The sequence below is a fragment of the Seriola aureovittata genome, chromosome 6 (assembly GCF_021018895.1).
Source record: "Seriola aureovittata isolate HTS-2021-v1 ecotype China chromosome 6, ASM2101889v1, whole genome shotgun sequence".
NCBI lineage: Eukaryota > Metazoa > Chordata > Actinopteri > Carangiformes > Carangidae > Seriola > Seriola aureovittata.
This window is the reverse complement of record NC_079369.1, coordinates 22,175,017-22,193,078: the sequence shown is the minus strand read 5'-3', so window position 1 is coordinate 22,193,078 and position 18,062 is coordinate 22,175,017. Positions and strand designations below refer to the sequence as shown.

General features: G+C 40.7%; 1 protein-coding gene across 1 annotated transcript in view; it reads right to left on the bottom strand.

Annotated features, from left to right (window-relative positions):
* The window catches only part of LOC130171499 (contactin-associated protein-like 4), a 100,913-nt gene that overhangs the window by 51,127 nt on the left and 31,724 nt on the right, over positions 1-18,062 (bottom strand). The window contains exons 3-6 of the mRNA XM_056379552.1: positions 15,269-15,462; positions 10,769-10,916; positions 9,162-9,365; positions 1,128-1,303 (exon numbers count right to left, since the gene is read on the bottom strand). Coding sequence (XP_056235527.1) covers positions 1,128-1,303; positions 9,162-9,365; positions 10,769-10,916; positions 15,269-15,462 — 722 coding nt within the window. The remainder of the gene's footprint in view (positions 1-1,127; positions 1,304-9,161; positions 9,366-10,768; positions 10,917-15,268; positions 15,463-18,062) is intronic.

The following is an 18,062-nucleotide window of genomic DNA, read 5'->3' as shown; positions in this document are numbered from 1 at the left end:
TGCCATTGGGAAAAACCTTCAAGACCAGACAGTCTGAACCATCTCTAACAAGGTTCAAGGTGTCAACAAAGGTTGAAATGCTCTTTTTCAGTTATACACCAGGGGCCGTAGGAAAGAAACTTCCTAACTTGTAGATCCTATCTTAATGGTTCAGTAACCATGGTAATTAAGGTTAGGAATTTAGGAAAAAAAGCCATTAGAAATGAGTAAATCCTCAGTCAATGTTCCTACCCTTACTTAAGATTGGAAAAGTGTATTTCACACACTTCGTAACTTCTTAAATTAACCATTAAGCTGTCCTAACTTTCACTTTTCCACCACTTGTTTCATCCATATGGCTTTTATTGCTTTTACACAACCAACTTAATGTCAACAGATGGACTTTATTCACTGAGAGACTTATGGCAGACCCTAATGACATGTTGTGGTTTGATGACAAAACACCCGTTAGCAGTTCCCAGGCCATGCAGTTAGCTGTGCAGTTACGACCGGCTTTGGAGAGTTCGACCTGGTGACATGAGGCTCTCTCCTGGCTGTGGTGCAACTGACTGATGTGCTTCCTTTTATTTTTTGCCAAAAGGAGATTTTCAGAGTGAAGTGGCCATTTTCTGTACATTTCAATGAGAAATGTCATGGGTTACAAAAATACCATATCACAAGATGAGAAAAGTGGCATTGGTTGTAACAGACAAGGTTCATAACCAATGTCGGATAACCTGAGATAAGACAGGATGAAGTCACATTCCTAAAGTTAGTTGGGATTTGCTTCTGTAATACCAGATAGGGGAAAATCCTATTTTATACTCTTTCCGTCTTAACTGAAGACTTAATATAGGAAGTTTCTCTAATACGACCCCAGATGATTTAACAGTGATTCAGATACATACATAACAGTATTCATTTCAGTAATTTCTACCACAGCATCAGGTGGCTGGAGAAGTGAAATGGTGGAAGTGGTTTGAGAATGAAAACTGGAACCAACATGAACTCAAGCTGAACATAGCTGCCATATTCCCTACAGTGCAAAACTACAATCTCTGTGTGACCAACTTTCAAGTGTGCAGGAGGTGAATGTTACATTTTAAATATAGTATCATTTTAAAATACTTGTTTTTGTGTGTATTCACCTGGTGAATATCCCAGTGGCTGAGCTCGGCTGGTGTGTGAACCTGCTGTGTGTTTTTATCCACAGTGAGGTTGAGGTGAGTGCTGAGCCGCTCCAGCTTTACGTGATGCCAGTGCTGGTCGTCCAGCAGACTACCCACAGAAACAAGGAGCTGACCACCAGAGGATGAACTCATACCTGCGAGGGTAAGAAAATCAATCAATTATGTCGTCATGATGGTGCCTTTAATGCAGGAATCCTCATTTGTGCCCTTCCTCCTGAGGATCTTTGATTGAGGTATACACCTAGGTAAAAACAAAGACAATTCAAGGTCAGCATACTGCGTCTTATTTTCTCGCAGCAGGAAAACCTCAAAGGTTCATGTTTGATGTATCAAAACAAGAAAGCGTCACAGAGATGTTGCAGCTTCAGTGGAACATTTTCATCTTTGTTTCAAACGGGGAACAGGTCACTGAGGTCACCCGCTCTCGTTAGAGAGCACATATCTGTATGCTGGAGGGGAGGAATGCGGAGTATGATAAATGATGAAGCTGCAAAATGAGAGCAGGACATAATTAATGACAGGCCCAACACCGGCAAGTCCAAATTGGTGGCTCCATCTCTGCATCCTCTAACGTGTTGGGAGAGAAAAGAGTTTCTGCTGACAGAAAGAGCTACAACAGAAGGAGAGAGATGTGCTCACCCATTAATTATGAAAGACATTTCCTTCATGACAGACAGACAGAGGAGAAGGAGAAGTTTTCCAGAAAAAAAGGCAAACTATTCCTTTAATGACTGGGCCATTTAACGAGGTGACATATTTCATTACAGGTTGAACAAGTGGAAATAGAGAGTGTGAGATCAATACAAGAAGTCTGAGGGAAACAATTATAGAAACACTTAACTTTCCTTCATGAAACGCCCTTTACTCTCTGTCACTCTTAATATTTCCCATTCCTCTTCTCCCTGCCTGCATGTTCCTGAGGAGGGAGCTTCATTTGCAGAGCAACCAAACTTGCCGTCATCGTGTCGTCCAGCTGGAAGGAACGCAGCTGTGTTACAGTGCAATAACGGCTTGATTTATCCACAGCGAACGGACTAATATTGTATGTTGTTGTCTTTAAGCTGAGGAGTCTGTGCTGAACACTCCAATCCACTGCCCAGGAGTCTGCCGTTCCAGACAGCTCCCTGAGGCAATATCACCTAATCATATTCTGTTTGCTATTCCATTATGGCTCTTCCCTCAAGTTCTAAATCTGTTTATGAAGGACGACAATGACAGGTCTTATCAGGAGACAGACTGTTATAATTGTTTCAGGATTTCAGCATCACGTGGTGCCGGTATTTGAAATACAGCTTGACTGTAAAAATAATGTACTTCCTCTAAACCAATTCTCAGCTTTAGTCACAGTGGGGAATTGAGTTTATTACCATGAAACAAACTGGGGGAAAAAAAGCAAACAGCACAGAGATATTCATGGCAAGAAAGTCGCTGCTGTCTCGGGTCTCTCTCTCAGTCCTTCTTCTATTTTAATCAATGAAGTTTGAACAAAAAACATGTTGACAAATCATACAAATAAACAGAGCAAAGTCAATAAGACATGAAATGAATAAGTAAAAATTAGTAATATACAGGACAGAATGAAAGTAGATAAGATGAAGACAACCACGCTCCAGCAAGCCCCATGAGGATCTGAACTAAATTGGATTAGTATTAGCATGCTAAGTACAAGCATGCTTACATACTCACAATGATAATGTACAATGTAATGTTGACCACTGCCACCATCTTACTTTAGCATATGATCACGCAAACAATTAACATTCGTTTTGCAGGGATTTGGTTAGCTAAAGTATTGTAGTGGGTTAGCATGCTGGTAGCTGGTGGTATTATAGACATAAGTGAATATCAGTTGTTATGGATGGTTGTGTTGAGTGTGTGGGTGCAAGCAAAGAGATGGGTGGTTCTGGGATGTTCTCTGCACTCTCACACCCACACATAAACTCATTTTGAAACCATGTTCTTTTATTTGGTAGGATGAGTCAAGGGCCATGATTCATTCTAAGCACTTCCTAAGTTGTGGCCATTGGTGACATAAGTGCAACCAATTACACAGTGATGGTGATTGGCCAACTATGCAGGCCTACCGCTCAGATAATGCTGCCTAACAAGGTTGTTGGGGCAGTCGCTGTAGTTTAACCTGAACAAATACAGTGCAGATATAAGGCTGGGTCATGCTGACAAATATCTGCTCTTTGCTAGGGTGAGAATATGATTCAAGAGGCACTAGGTAAGACAGTGGTAAATTTGTCTGATATAATGAGCAACTACCAGTAAGACTTGTAGAGCTAGATGAGTAGGGATTAAGTGCCGAAGTACTGAGCAGGCCATGGTATCCAGATAAAACTGCTTATCAAACCAGCGGGGCTGGCCATGAACAGTTGAACGGTTTGCCTTTCAACTATGTAACTCTGTGTGGAACATTTTTTGAGATACAAACTGCTGCAGCTGCACAGAATGACCCAGCAGTAGGCAGCCTGTTATAGAGTGGAGTAGTGCAGTACAGTAAGAGCCCCTTTGCTATCTTTGCTGTTCCAGGCTCCTCTGAAAACAGTGATGCTGCTGACTGAAACTCTTACGAGGTTGTTTACAACAGGAACTCCTGGAGGCTCACTGTAAATCACTGTAGACTAAGTGGAATGGAGTAAGCAAATGCAACAGTAATCACCACAATTCATAGTCTTGTATTTTCTCTGCCAACTGGCAGACTTTGTCCAGAGAGATTCATCTCTTTTCAAGAGCACTCTGCAGATGCCTGGGGGAGGATCTGGCGAAAGCTTTTGTTGCTCTGTGCGATTAGTGAAAACCTTTTGTGATCGTGCTGATGTTTTGTTACTGTAAAATCTGAAATATTCTTTTATGGTGCAAAAACACAACCAGCAACCAGAAACCAACCATAGCATGTGCTTATCATTGAGAATACAGAGAACAGACAAGCTTTTGTTTAGCATGCAGCTTGCCCTGCACGCCTCTTTGATGCCATCCTAATTTAGTCAGCAACACTTAACACCATTCGTCCAGAACGCACTGGACCAAAACACTGTAGCCCTCAGTATATTTACTACAGTGTATTACAGCCTCCCAGTGACAGTTCAGAATTGAATTGAATTATGAAGCAGTGGGCCAAATTATAGCAAAATGACAATTTGATAAATGTAAAGCAGAGAGGAAATGAGTTGGTTTTGGATAGCGGACATAAATCTTAATGAGCCAGCCAATTTATTTCAACTGCTTGGACAGCTACAGGCAGATAGAGAGGGTCTTTCTCTCACTGTTGTATTTATTTGTTTGTTTGCCTGTCTGTCTGCCTGCTCATTGCATGTTGGTCTGTCTGTCTGTCTGTTTTGATTCAGACATTAATTTATGTAAATGGCTGTTACCCACTGACTAACAAAAACACATCTGCTCTGTCTTAGGTCTTTATGTTAGTGTGTTTATAAGCTATATGTTTCCCTGATGCTCAGTGTTACCCATCTTTAGGGCCTCTTCATCTAAGCCAGCTTGTCTTGCTCATGATCCAACATGCATCACTGTTAAAGAGAGGGTCTGGACCAACAGGACCAGAGTATGTCTCAGAAAATCTCTCACACTGTGCTATGGAGATAATACATCTAAATCTTCAGGTTTTATTCTTGCCCCCAAAGTTTGATTTGATTTGATCTCCTCTCTCCTCTCCTCTCGTGCCAGCAACTGACTGTGGAGGAGCATGCTGTGGCTCAGGGTGGATGCTCCGAGCTATTGATCTAAATTACACTGTCTACAGAATGCAAACTCCTGGGAGAGTAAGAGAGAGGGAGGGCTGTGCGAAAGGGGGGGGGGGGACAAAGCGCATGCAATTGAAAAAGGCAAATAATCGCCTCTGAAACAAAAATCTAGTAGGACCAGAACTGGGGCGACATATGAGAAAGTCTGAGATAAATAACAATGGAAAGGGAGGGGGCAGCGAGGCGGACAGAGATGCAGAGAGCCAGAGAGAGAAGCCGGCAGTGACAGCACTGTGATTGAGGCAGAGCATGTTTTTATTTTTTTCACTGTTGGCTGTATTGCTGGATTATCATAGCTCAATCTAATCTTTGCTCCGTTACAAAAACTAGGGGTTGTTTATTTTCGTTCCCTGTTACCCAGAGTTCTTTGAACATTTTGTTGAGTATCAGCCGGGGTCTAGCAGGGAGATGTGACAGGCGTCACTCAGGGAGCTGATGTCGGACTGATGGCTTTCACTGATGACACCTCGGCTGACAGACACTAGACAATACCACCAGGGAATTAATGCTCTTCCACCTCTTCCTAACTAGAGGGCATCGGACAATATTCTGTTTTTATTGTGGGATTGTAGCGTGGGAGTGACAGAGGGAGGTTAAGATAACTGTGAAGGATGGGAGGAAACAGAGAGAGGGTGGGTTGAATACAGAAAATTCTGAGTTTCGCAAAAATCTTCTTCATTTTTCTCAGAAAAGTTTCTGTGGAAACTCAAGATTTTTAGGACATATGCTCTTCTGTGATCACATTATGTAGACTTTTGTATGCACTAAATGAAAGACGCCTTCTGCAAACATTATCATAAGACTATAACGCTGTCTTTGAAATTTTGTCATTACAGTAACATAACTGGATCAACATTTCTGCTGCAGCAGTTTTGGTTTTTCATGCTAAAATAGTAGCCTACATTTCAGTCATGTAGCAAAATATCTTTTTAGAATAATGCATGAATTGGAGTGCAAAATGTACAAAAGTGAGTAATGGAGCCTGTTCAACATGAGGCTTATTCAGACATGCAAGCCTCCATCGCCAAATCAGAGGGTGACATTCAACAGTTGGGTGATATATAGCCACAATGGTACAACTACATGTCCGAGAATAGTTCTCTCATTACTGAAACTACCAAAACAAAATGTCTGCATGTAGCTGAATTTCCCTTCTTTGCCACTGCACACAATCGCAACTCAGGTCTGCCTCATAATGATGGCCATACGCTCTCACCTATCCTCATGTCCACATGTGCCAAAAGGGGGAGCAGTCATATGGAAATCCATCACTAATGTGTATATTATGTACTGAAAGAAAGATGCTTTCACTAACCATCATTAAAATGCGACCATGCAAATGTTATAACCATACACTGAGCCTGGACCTTGAAATGCTGTTATTATAGTAATAGAAATTAGTCAACTTTTCACCTGCAGTGGTTTCCTACTATTCATGCTGTAATTGCAACTGACATTTGAGCTGTGTATCGAGTATCAAGATGTGTAAAATAAACAAACTATGCAGTTTGTGTAGAGCATAGTGGAATTCAACTGGTGGAGGATCAAATGCATATATGTATAGATAAACATCCAAAACCAACGCGCCTCTGCCTCAAATCATGGAAAAAACAGGCAACAACATGTTTGCATGTGATGGATTTCCCTTCATTGCCACTGCACACAATTATAAACTCAGGTCAGCACTATTTTTACACATTTTTACATGGTGAAAAGTGCCAAAAGTTTGGGGAATATTCCTGTGGAAGTCTTATGTTAAATTGTGCTTTGACCTTTCAGTCCTACTCTTACCTAAGCATAGAGCAGATACTCAGCTGCTTAACCAGGACTTCCAGTGACACTGTATCTGACCCACTGGTTTCCCCTGAATGTCCACCATCATTGTTTATCTAGTTCCACTAGTCTTACATCTGGATGTTAACTAGCAACCCCTCTGGTTTCAGAAACATTTCCACTCATGAATCATGTCTTTTGACCTGTCTTACACTTACACTCATACTTGTATATGAGATCTCGATCTCTATATGACTTCCCGATTAAACAACGTATTTATATATAATACAAACGAAGGTTATGATGAGAGTATCAAACAATTCTGAATGTTTGATTTTTTTTTTTTTTTTATATCAAAGATAGTATTGGTAGGAATTGTTGCTCTACCACTTAATTGGTACAATTGGATAAACTCCATTTTATGATTAATTATCCACTGTTACAAATTTGAAATATAACTTCACTTAGGACAAGAAACCAGTTTTCTCTGGATATTCCCGATAAAATTAAAGAAAACCCCTAAATGAAGGAAGGAAAAGAATGGTTACTGAGCAGAGTGCTGGAGTGCTCCAGCAGCCAGATGGCACCGTCGATGAGAGGTTTGCCATATGGCGATAATACGACGGCCTGGCAGTCCGACAACACCTCAGGTTTAACCTCATTCACATCAATACACACGCACAATCACGAACACACACACACACACACACACACACACACACACACACACACACACTCAGTGCTTCATTCTGTGCAGGCAGAGTCCATGGATCATGTTATGCTGTGCTAGCCCACTGTGCTCCACAGAGTTCATCCTTAACACATGTTGCTAACATCCATCATAGATTAAAAGAGAGACAATATGAGAGGGAGTCAAGCTGTGAGAGAACCAGAGCGAGAAAGCCTGGGAAAAAAAAACTACTACAAGAGTAAATATGTTTCTCCCAACAAATGATGCTTTCCTCCTTCACAGTCCATCAACAACATGTATGTTTCTTTGTAGTGACCTGTAACCTCGAGCCTGCAGACATGAAGTGCACCAATTCCCAAAGTTTCTTAAAATCTGAATCTGAAATATTGTCTGAGACATATGGATAAACAAACAAAGACTGCAGTGAGCTCATTAGGAAAAGTAGAAAGAAGCATGATTCTCCTGAGTTTCTCAAAATTGGATCAGTGGTATCTTAGAAATCACTTCTGACAAACACATAAGCAAACCGGCAGATGGAAAGAGAACGACTTGGAGCTCCCTGTGTTTCATTGTCGGGACAAAAATGTGCTGGATATTAAATTCCTTATATAGACACGGGATGGTGGAGGCTCTGGAGCCTGAATGAGTGCATAATTACACTGCACGGTTTAGGTGTTTAGCTGACATTTACTCAGAGCAGTGAACAATAACTGAACAACGAATGCACCGATAGATAGAGCTGCAGAGTTTGCCAGCAAAATCATCAGAAAAAACTTCCAAAACACTTTAATGATTAAATTAAAACATCCAAAGTTCCTGCCGCCTTGCAGTTTTTTGTCCTACCAGAAACTTGAATGCATTCAAGTGTAAGAGACTTTGAGCTACTGTAAAATACATGTATTTACAGGTGTTTCAAAAGTTTTGTCCTCCATATTTATATACCATGCTGCCACAGTCCGCTAGCTTTCAGCTAATTTGAGTCACTGAACATGACTCATCTTAACATGACAAAACTCGGTCATGTGTTTTGGAGGATTTTTCATGCAAATGTCAGACTAATGATTTGGCTTGTTGTGCACTTCATTGAACAGAACATGAGTCTGTGCTCCTGTATTTTGAGGTTAGTGAAATTCTAGTATTATTTTTATTAATATGTTGGCACTAGCCTATCAGTGTCTGTGCTCACCATGCCTCACTTTTTAACATTGCTGCTAAAACTAGCTAAATAGCGTACAAATGAATTAACCTTGGGTTAACCTTCGAGCAACACGCCCAGACACCAAGCTGTGCTATGCTTGCCACAACTATGAAACTGGCATGCACTGAAGTCTTGGGTCCACACAAGCCCCACCTCCTTGTCCACTTATGGATTAGCCAGGACTTAGGTGCAGTCAGGCACTGCCAAGATGGAAACAGTGAAGCAGCTTCTGAGCTTCAAAACTGCTCTTCAGGATGTCAGAGGCTACGCCCACCTACACATTCACAGCTGCCCAGTACACCCACAGTCTGACCAGCTGGCCACAGAGCAGCTCCACTGGAGCAGTTGGGATTAAGGGTCTTGCTCAACTGCACTTTAGTGGTAGTAAAGATGAAGAGACAAGTACTGTTTTATTGACTTTCCCTGCCCAGGAATGATGGCCTAATTTTTAGTCCACTATTTGTTTTATATCTTGACTCTTAGCCTGTGTCAGCGCTGTAACATGTGAATTCCTCCCCAGGGATCAGCAGGTTTTATCTCAGCCACATGTTGGAAGAATAATGTTGTACCTTGTTGGTGATAGAGCAGCAGCCGTCCTTTCTCCAACACCAGAGTGAGGCTGTGATCTCTCTGTCCCTCTGCGTGGAGCAGTGTCCCAGAATTCTTCAGGGTTTTAAACTTCAGAGAGATCATCTCCATCGCCGTCCGGCTCGGCCTAACACTCATCTTGAAGACCAGACTGCTGCTGCCATCAAAGTTTGCCACGTCAAAAGCTGCAAAACAACACGGAGGAGGAGGAAGAGCTTCATTATCCAAACACAGATACACTTTCAGCATGATTATCAGTTTAAATCATGTGTGACCTGGTTTACTAACCTCACTGAATGTGTATCTTGTAGCAGAGCTATTTGGCATGTAGCTTCAATCTCTCAACATCCAGTTTTTACATTTTTTCCCATTAAGCAGCATCAAGACCGGAGAGAATCTTATTCCACACTATCTGACAGTATCACATCGATTCAAAACAATTGGAGGTCTGTGAGTTTGAGCAATGTTAGAAAGTGCGGGTTTCTATTCTACGAGCATGCAGGGTGTAAAGGTTAAAGTAAAAAACTTCAAGCGCTGTTGTAACTCAAAGACAAATGCATGTGTAGAAAACATGTGAAAGAGATATTACAATAAAAGACAGCACAACAGGAGCACTTGGTGTTTAGAAAGTTTATAATGCAGCAAAGTTAATAAAATGCTTGATTTTCCATATATTTCATTGCTTAAGCATCTGTTGTACATGTGTTTTGTTGTTTCCATTGTTACTGAACATTATAAAAAGACAGTGTGGTCCCTGTGCACCTCAAAAACAACATCCCATATTTTCTAGTGTATGGCCTTATTTTTATTGCTTGAACATTATTGATTCTCTCTGAGTGAGTCATTTCTAATGAGCATGAAAACCTTTGGCCTCTTAATGTACACACAACTGCAAAACCATGTGGTGGAGCCTCTGCAAATGACTACAGAGCAGCAACCACAGACCTTAAAAAGACCAGTGTGAGTAATTAAATCTTATTGGTGTGAGAGCAGAATTCATGTGAATCTGTATGATAAAAAAATAAAAAAATGTAACAGTATCAGCAGTTTTTCTGTCCCATCTCAAATATAAAAGTGATGCTAGGTTTACAGTTACAGTTTCCAGACTCAGACTCTCTTCAGGTAAAGAATGGAGATATTATGTGCAGCATTCTGTTTTAATGTCATATTCCTAACACCTTCTGCAAAGTGTAGTTTGCTGTTTTATTTACCTTCAAGGGCTAAAAGCCAGTACACATTCTTACAGATGTGACATGTCAAAAGTGAAGTATGAATAGAAGAACTTGAGTCTGTTTATGCCATAGAGCGATCTCCCTTTGCTATAAAACAAACAACTAAATTTACTGCAACAAAACAACCCAGTGTTAAATGCAGTATAGGAGGATACCACTCATGTATGTTATACACACAGCATTTTTAATCTGTCATTTAATATCTTTACATTCTCAGATAATGAGTATTTGTAGAATATGAACACTTATATATGCTATAACATAAACAAACAAACATGACTTTGACTTTTGGATCCCACTGTTTATGCCTGAACCCAAACTGACAAAAAGGAGTCCAAGAATAAAAGTGGACTTACTGTAACGACATCCATATATTTCCAGTCTGAGACCAATCCTCCCAGTGGGGTTCCAGTCCAGAGGGATCAAACGGAGGTAGCGAGCTATGACGGGCTGTTCCAGTTTGTACTGGACCACGGTGTCTGCATTACTGTTACCTGGAAAAGCCTGGCAAAACAGAAATACGTGTTAGTTTGGTGAATTTTAAATCCAAACATCCATGTTTGACTGGTTGCTGCAGCAGTGTCTTAAAGTGAGTGTCTTAAACAGGGACATGGGATCTACTTTTTTTGTACTCTGATGGTCGTAATCGAGCTCTTCTTGACAGAAAGTATGATTTGCAATGAAATGATCTTTAAAAGTAAGAGATGGGAGGAGGAAGAGTGTGGAGGAAAAATTTCTCCTAACATCTGTGATCCTGAGACATTTCCAAACTTTAAGCTCACAGAGGCAATTGATCCTAACTGCTGAAAATCCCTCTCTCTCCTCCTCTCCCTGTCCAATGATCAATAACTGGGACCTGGTCTGTCTCCACACCGGGCCTCTCTTAAAAGACTAATGGCCTCTATTTTCAACAATCGGCTGCATGTGTGAATCCAGTGGGATTTTCTGGTTGACAGGAAAACAGCACACACACAGCAATACTTATATTAACATCTGTAAGGACCAAAAAAAAGTCTTCATTTGTGTGCATGTGCTTTGCTTGTGTCTGTCCTCCCTACTTGAGAATGTGTGACATCGCCTGTGCGTGTGTGTCCGCACAGTGTGTACTGATGTGGCTATGTGAGTGAAATTGGCTTCCCTGGTGCTGCATAATTGTGATCTCAGTGGCGTCTTCGGTGCTTTGAAGGACTGAGCCGGCTGGGCAACGGAGCGTTAAGCTCAACAAATGGCTCTGTTTCCTGCTGAGGAGACTGAGGAGAGCTGCACCACATTTGCTTGCCCGAGCATCTATTGAAATATGAGTAGCCTCTGACAAGCCTTTACTTTTTTTTTCTCATCTCATTATTGAATTGTATTATCCTTAATGCTTTGGCAATATTGTTCACCTGACATTCATGCCAATACAGCATACCGAATTAAATTGAAAGTGAGAAAGGTAGAGAAGAGGAGGAGGAGGAGGAGGAGGAGGAGGAGGAGGGCATGAGAGAGAATCAGAGTTGAAAGCTCATCGACCTTGAATTAAGACATTTTTACAAACTACATTTCCATGATCATGAGTCTTGAACATCTGCCTTTGAATCATTTGTATACATAGTTCATAAAAGTTTTGTGAGACTTATTCAGGTGTGTAATCGTGCATCATTAATTATTGTTACAGCTTAACTGTCCCAATGGCCGAGTGGTTGGGACGTGTAGCACATGGGCGGAAAAAACCCTTAGCAGCAGGTCACCTGTTCAACTTCCAGCTGGCCGGACTGTTTACTGCATGTCACTCCCTTACACTCTCTCTCCCTGTATTTCCTGTCTGTCTCCACTGTCTGTCAAATAGAAGATGCCCAAAAAATATACATTACATATTAATATCATTACAGCTTTGATATACTGTTTTTAACATTAATGAGAAGTTATAATTGTTGACAAATACATCAGAAAACACTTCAAATGTCCATATATCTCCTTACAACTACATAATAATGTGTTGTAAACTATTCATTTGTGTGTTTGTATACTGCTTTAAATTACACTATATTTTATAGAATATTTTACATATTGGTTTGTTAATACTGATGAATCAATGTGTAAGCAGCTTTTTACTGTCACAGCTGGTCGAGGTGGAGCTAGTTTTATCTACTTTATACAAAGTTAAGTCCAGTGTTTATAAACCTTGAGGTCACACCCCATATGAGGATTCAAATGCTAAATCTGAGGGGGGTCATAAAATGATCAATGGAGAACAAAAAAAAGGGGAAATACATTTGTATTATGCCCTTTAAAAAAAAAAAAAAAAAAAATCTGTTTATTTTTCCGCTTTGAGCCACTAACAGCTACTTAGATTAGACCATCTGTGAAGTCTGAAGGGGAAATCACTGCTAACAACACACAGACATCTGGAGCTTTAAAAACACTGTTAACACTAAGTGTTGGTGGAGGAAGAACTCACATCCTTTTCTTATGTAAAAGTAGCATTTAAAACTACTCCAACGCAAGTAAAGCTCTGCACCAAAAGTCAGTGTCATAAGTATCAGTAGCAAATAGTGAAAGTAAACAATGCAGCAAAATGGACCCAGTGAGTGCTGTACTATTATATTATTGCATTATTATACATAAATAGAATTTTACTGTTGTAGTTGGAGGAGTTGGGGCCATTTTATACATTATTATGTAGTTTAATCTACAAAATTGCATCATATTTTATGATGCAAAAAAAAGTTAATGCAATGTTTTACATGTAAAATCTCTAAAGTAACAAGTAATTATAGTCATCGAATAAATAAAATGTAAATATTTCCCTTTCAAATGTTGTGGAGTAGAGGTGTAAAGTAGCAGCGAATTGAATTACTCAGTTAAAGCACAAGTACTTCAAAACTTTCCTGATGTACGGTGCTTCAGTACATGTACTCAGTTACTTTCCACTGCTGGAGAGCAAAAACAGAAAGACAGAGCATGTAAGCTAAGAAGTCAGAAAGGCTGTGCCTGATCCAGCTGTTTTTGCAGTCAAATCTCCTCCTTAACAGACACACTAAGCTGGCCTGACTAATATATGGAGCTTTAAAAAACACTCTGAAAGCTGATCTGGGTTTATCACCTTCCATGCTGAGTGTAAAATCAACAAGTTTTTTAAGCCGCAACCCCGTTCTCTCTTTTTACTGATGACTCCCAGGCTTCAGAGCATTCGTATCCTTCACTGGGAGAAAATCGTATCCTGTCAAATCTGAATCAAAAGCTGCTCTCCAGGCTGCTACTGTAACAAGAAGGGTGCACTGTCTACCATAAAGGAGGGAGGAGACGCTTGACTGCCTCTGACTCATGTCTAATGTTGTTCAATCAACTGAGGCCTGCATGGCTTCCTGTCATTCTGACATACAGTGGTTTGCAGACTAGTACTCTCTCTCTTCTCTTTATTAAAAAATGAAATGTGTAATAGTTTAAAAATGAGATAAAATGCTGTAAAATAATGACTTTGAGAGCAAAGATGAAACACTGGGGAACATATGCAGTCATGAAGCAACCGCAGCACTGAAGAAGAAGCAGAGGAAAGAGCCTCAGCTGTGAGTTTCTCCACAGTCCATTTGGAGGACTTCATTCATCAGCTGCACTGCAGAATATCTAAATCACCACATGCCTGTCTCTGCCAGCTTCCTCACAGATTCACATTTACATTTTAGGCACTGAGCTGACACCGTTATCAAGACCGGCTCACAGTGACTAAGCTGGCAAGTTTTCATTCAGCGACTTGCTTGGAGACTGTTGATGGACACCTTCTCCGCTGCAGGAATCAAAGCTGTGACTTTTTGTACGCCACACAGTCTTTTCTAGCAACGGCACCCGCCTCCTGTCAGCAGAGGTTAAACTGTTCGACAGCAGCTCCATGCAGTTGAAGGAGCCCTGCCCAGGTTCCTTTCATTGTTCCATCCATTATTAATAAAGAGTGAAAGGCTCCTGGTGAGCAGGCTTGCTGCTGCAGGCAGTACCAGTCCCCACAGATAATGTAAATTATGTGTATGACAGTAAGGCCAAATGTATTTTAACTTCAATCAACCTGAGTGTTGAGCTGCGCTCCACCCTGAGCTCTATTCACAGCTTAATATTGTCGAAAAGAGATGTAGAGGTGCAGCTTTAACCCAAATAACAACACATGCTGGATACTTTCAGTAGTTTTTAGATATCCCAACATGCAGTCATTGGTTTTCATTTCAGCACAAATCTAAAGAGCTTTGTAGAGATGTGAAATTGCTCGAGGAAGGTAATCCATCACCGAAAAATGTTGTTTTCAGATTTTGAAAACTCTGCTTTGTGCTACATTCAAGGGCACTGCAACAGCTGGCACCAACAGGTACAGTGGCAGCTGTACGACTAAGCAACAATAATTTGACCAAAATAAAAATATAAAAAAGGAGCAAAATTGAGTTGATCTTCAAACCATGGTGATGTGAATTATTTTGTGTCAAAATAAAAAAACATCACTGTGAATTGGACAACTTGCTGATGTGTTAAACCCTGCTGAATTATCAGCTTTAACTAAACAGCTGACCAACAGTTTTTATTATCTATATTCCTCCTGTTACATGCAGAGAGTTCTTCTGAAACACTTTGCCTCACAATGCCTGAAGCTGATCTTCTATCCCAATTTGTATTTTATATTTAAAGAAATCTGTGGTTTAGCATGCAGGTATTACTTTTTCACTGATGCTGCATCATGTTCCACTAAAATTGCAACATGCAAGCCGCATTTTGCAACATGAGATACTTTTGTCTTCTTGCAACCCATGCATGAGGATGAATTTCCTGTAGGACTATCAAATAAAGTACATTTTCAGTCACACTCTTTTGGTCACAGATCATTGCAGCAGAGTTACCCCTAAGCTGTCCTCCTGTCTGTGTAGTCTCCAGTTGTGTCCTGTGTCACTGAACATCAACAGGTAGGCCGTCAGCCAATCAGAGCTGCCGTATCGTCCCTGCGTGGCGACAGCTGTGATTTGCGTCCGCCTCCCCAAGTCCACCTCCAACCACTGGTATCTGTCGGAGACAAGAGGAGACCAACCTCCAGCTCCTGCAGAGAGGACAGGAACAGAAAGTGTGTGTTAATAATGAGATTGTCATTTCATTCAGTAATTGTGTGTGTGTGTATTTGTGTGTGATGGAGAAGAGGGGTGATACAGAGGAGCGAGAGACAAATTGTGGGAGTAAAATGTGATTCATTACATTTTAATCTACCTGAAATTAAACCTTAAACTTGTGAATCTATCTTCTGGACGAGTTGCTCCGTGCTGAGATTTTAAATCTTAACCAAATAATAAAGGTTACAGCTTGGACATGAATGCAAACTGCTTGTTTATATGTTTGTGTAATGTGCACAGATTAGTGGTGAGGAGTTCACAGATGATAGGAATACAAACAACAAGTCATATATGCTAATGCCTTGAGTCTGCAGTTATTAGCCGTCAGCCCTTTCATAGGAAACCTTGATTTAAGTTGAAATGTTACAAAATACAGTGTAAATATAGTTTATCCCCACTCTGACTTTGATTTAAGTCCACTTACATGCTCACAGCTTTAAAACGCTGCTATGTGTCAAATACTTCCATGGGTTTCATGATGATAAATAATAAATCCTCATAATCAAAGACATTAAGTGGGATATTTGAGTCACAAACACTTAGAGGAGATGGATTAAACTGTGGAGCACCAGGACGGTATTTAAAGCTATGTTACACACCACAACCAAGTTTCAAAATGTGTCCACAATGTGGCCATTGTTTTTTTTTTTTTTTTTAATGGGACACCAAGGTGACAACACTATGAGGGTGAGTGAGGTAAAATCACTTCCACACTGACTAAAATCACTGAGTGTTTGTATTTTCAACAGTGTTTTGCAGATGTAACATCCCTCCCGTGTTTTTTGGGGTGGCGCGCTCCCTCTCGGTCTTGGCAACAGCTGTTGCCGCAGCTGGAAGGGGCATCCAGGTGTGTTGGAGATTAACTGACACTGTGTTCATACTGCAGAGTAAAAGAAGTTAGTACCATCAGCACTGTGGGATATTTGTCACTGCAACTCGGGGGGGGGGGGGGGATATGAATTGTATCTATTTGGAGACATTATTCAGTGCGATCTACAATATTAAGTACTAGGAGGCCAAGCAGCAAATTGGACGGCTTCAACTACACAAAAAGACTAAGTAAGTAATTAAACTTTATTTATAAAGTATTTATAAAGTGCTACACATTTCCTGTATGGTGCAAAGCTAGAAAGAGCGCAATCACACATTACAGGTTAAAGTGCTTACGCTTTTTAACAGCTTCTTACAACTATCGCCAGACCCTGCGGTTTTTATAACTAGTGGGAAGACCGTTACGTTGCAGATGACCTATTCATGATATACCGGAGTCCATTAAAGGTGCAGAGGGAAGGAAGTTAGTGATTTGTGCCATAAAAGAGGGAGAGGAGGAAAGGGACACTTTATGCTGCAAAAACTATTTTAGAATCATATTTCCACCTTTATTTCAGTCAAAATAAACACTGATAAAATGCACTGATTTATTTTAATGTAAAAAAAATGAATAAGCTATTTTGCTTATGTCCAGCTGAGGTCCTGAGCTCAAGTTTTAAATGTAATGTTTTGGCAGAGTCATCTTTTTAAAGAATGGACTAAATGTCCGTGGTATTTAAAAGTGACAGCTCAGCAAAAAGCCACATGAGTAACAGAAAGTCTTGATCTGAACAAAGAAAGGTCTCTTGTTGGAATTAATCTCACTGAGAAGTCCTGTTACAAACACGGAACAAGCAAGGAAGACAAACACCCCTGACACCGCACAGTCTGAACCCCGTCCTGGGACATATCAGACACTGCACTCATGGGATGAGTTTTGACCCAGGAATATCGAATCTGATGGAGAGGGCTGTGGGCCGGAGACGGTGAGTGGAGCAGCAAGTAATGACCGTCACGAAAGACAACTGTGTGGTTTGTGTCTTGCAACATGAAGAGAGACATCAGAGGGAAGGAAGTAGGCTGAGAGGCAGACAGACAGTTGTTCCTTACAGTAACCTTTGCAAAGACACTGACAAAACTCATCCAACTGCAATCTTATTTCTACTTTGGATGCTGCTGGCAACCCCTACGAAAAGATAGAAGTGTGTTTGTGTGTGTGTTTGTGTGTGTGTGTGTAAGAGAGAGAAGGCAGGGAGCGCTATGGCAGAACCTGATTATGAAGAAACATTGTGGGTGATGGAAAAGGCAGCTACAAGATAATGACACTTTGAATACTGAGAAGGGTGTGTGTGTGTGTGTGTGTGTGTGTGTGTGTGTGTCTGTGTGTGTGTGTGTGTGTGTGTGTATATATACGCATGTTTAAGAAAAAGTGCTGAATCAGACCACAGCAAATCCATGGTGCCTGAACAGCAGATGGGATTTCTTCCCTACAGAGTACTCTGTCATACACACACACACACACACAACACAACACAACGTAACATAATGCAATATAAAACAGCCAGCCTAAAGAGCACTTGAGATTGTGTTGCCAAGGTGATGTCATGCTGACATAAAACCAAGACAAATCAACACCACAACACTTCAGACACATTCCCTCATTCCCTCACATCTATTATGAAGCCACTTTATATTGGATTAGCTAATCATTGTTGTAGGAACA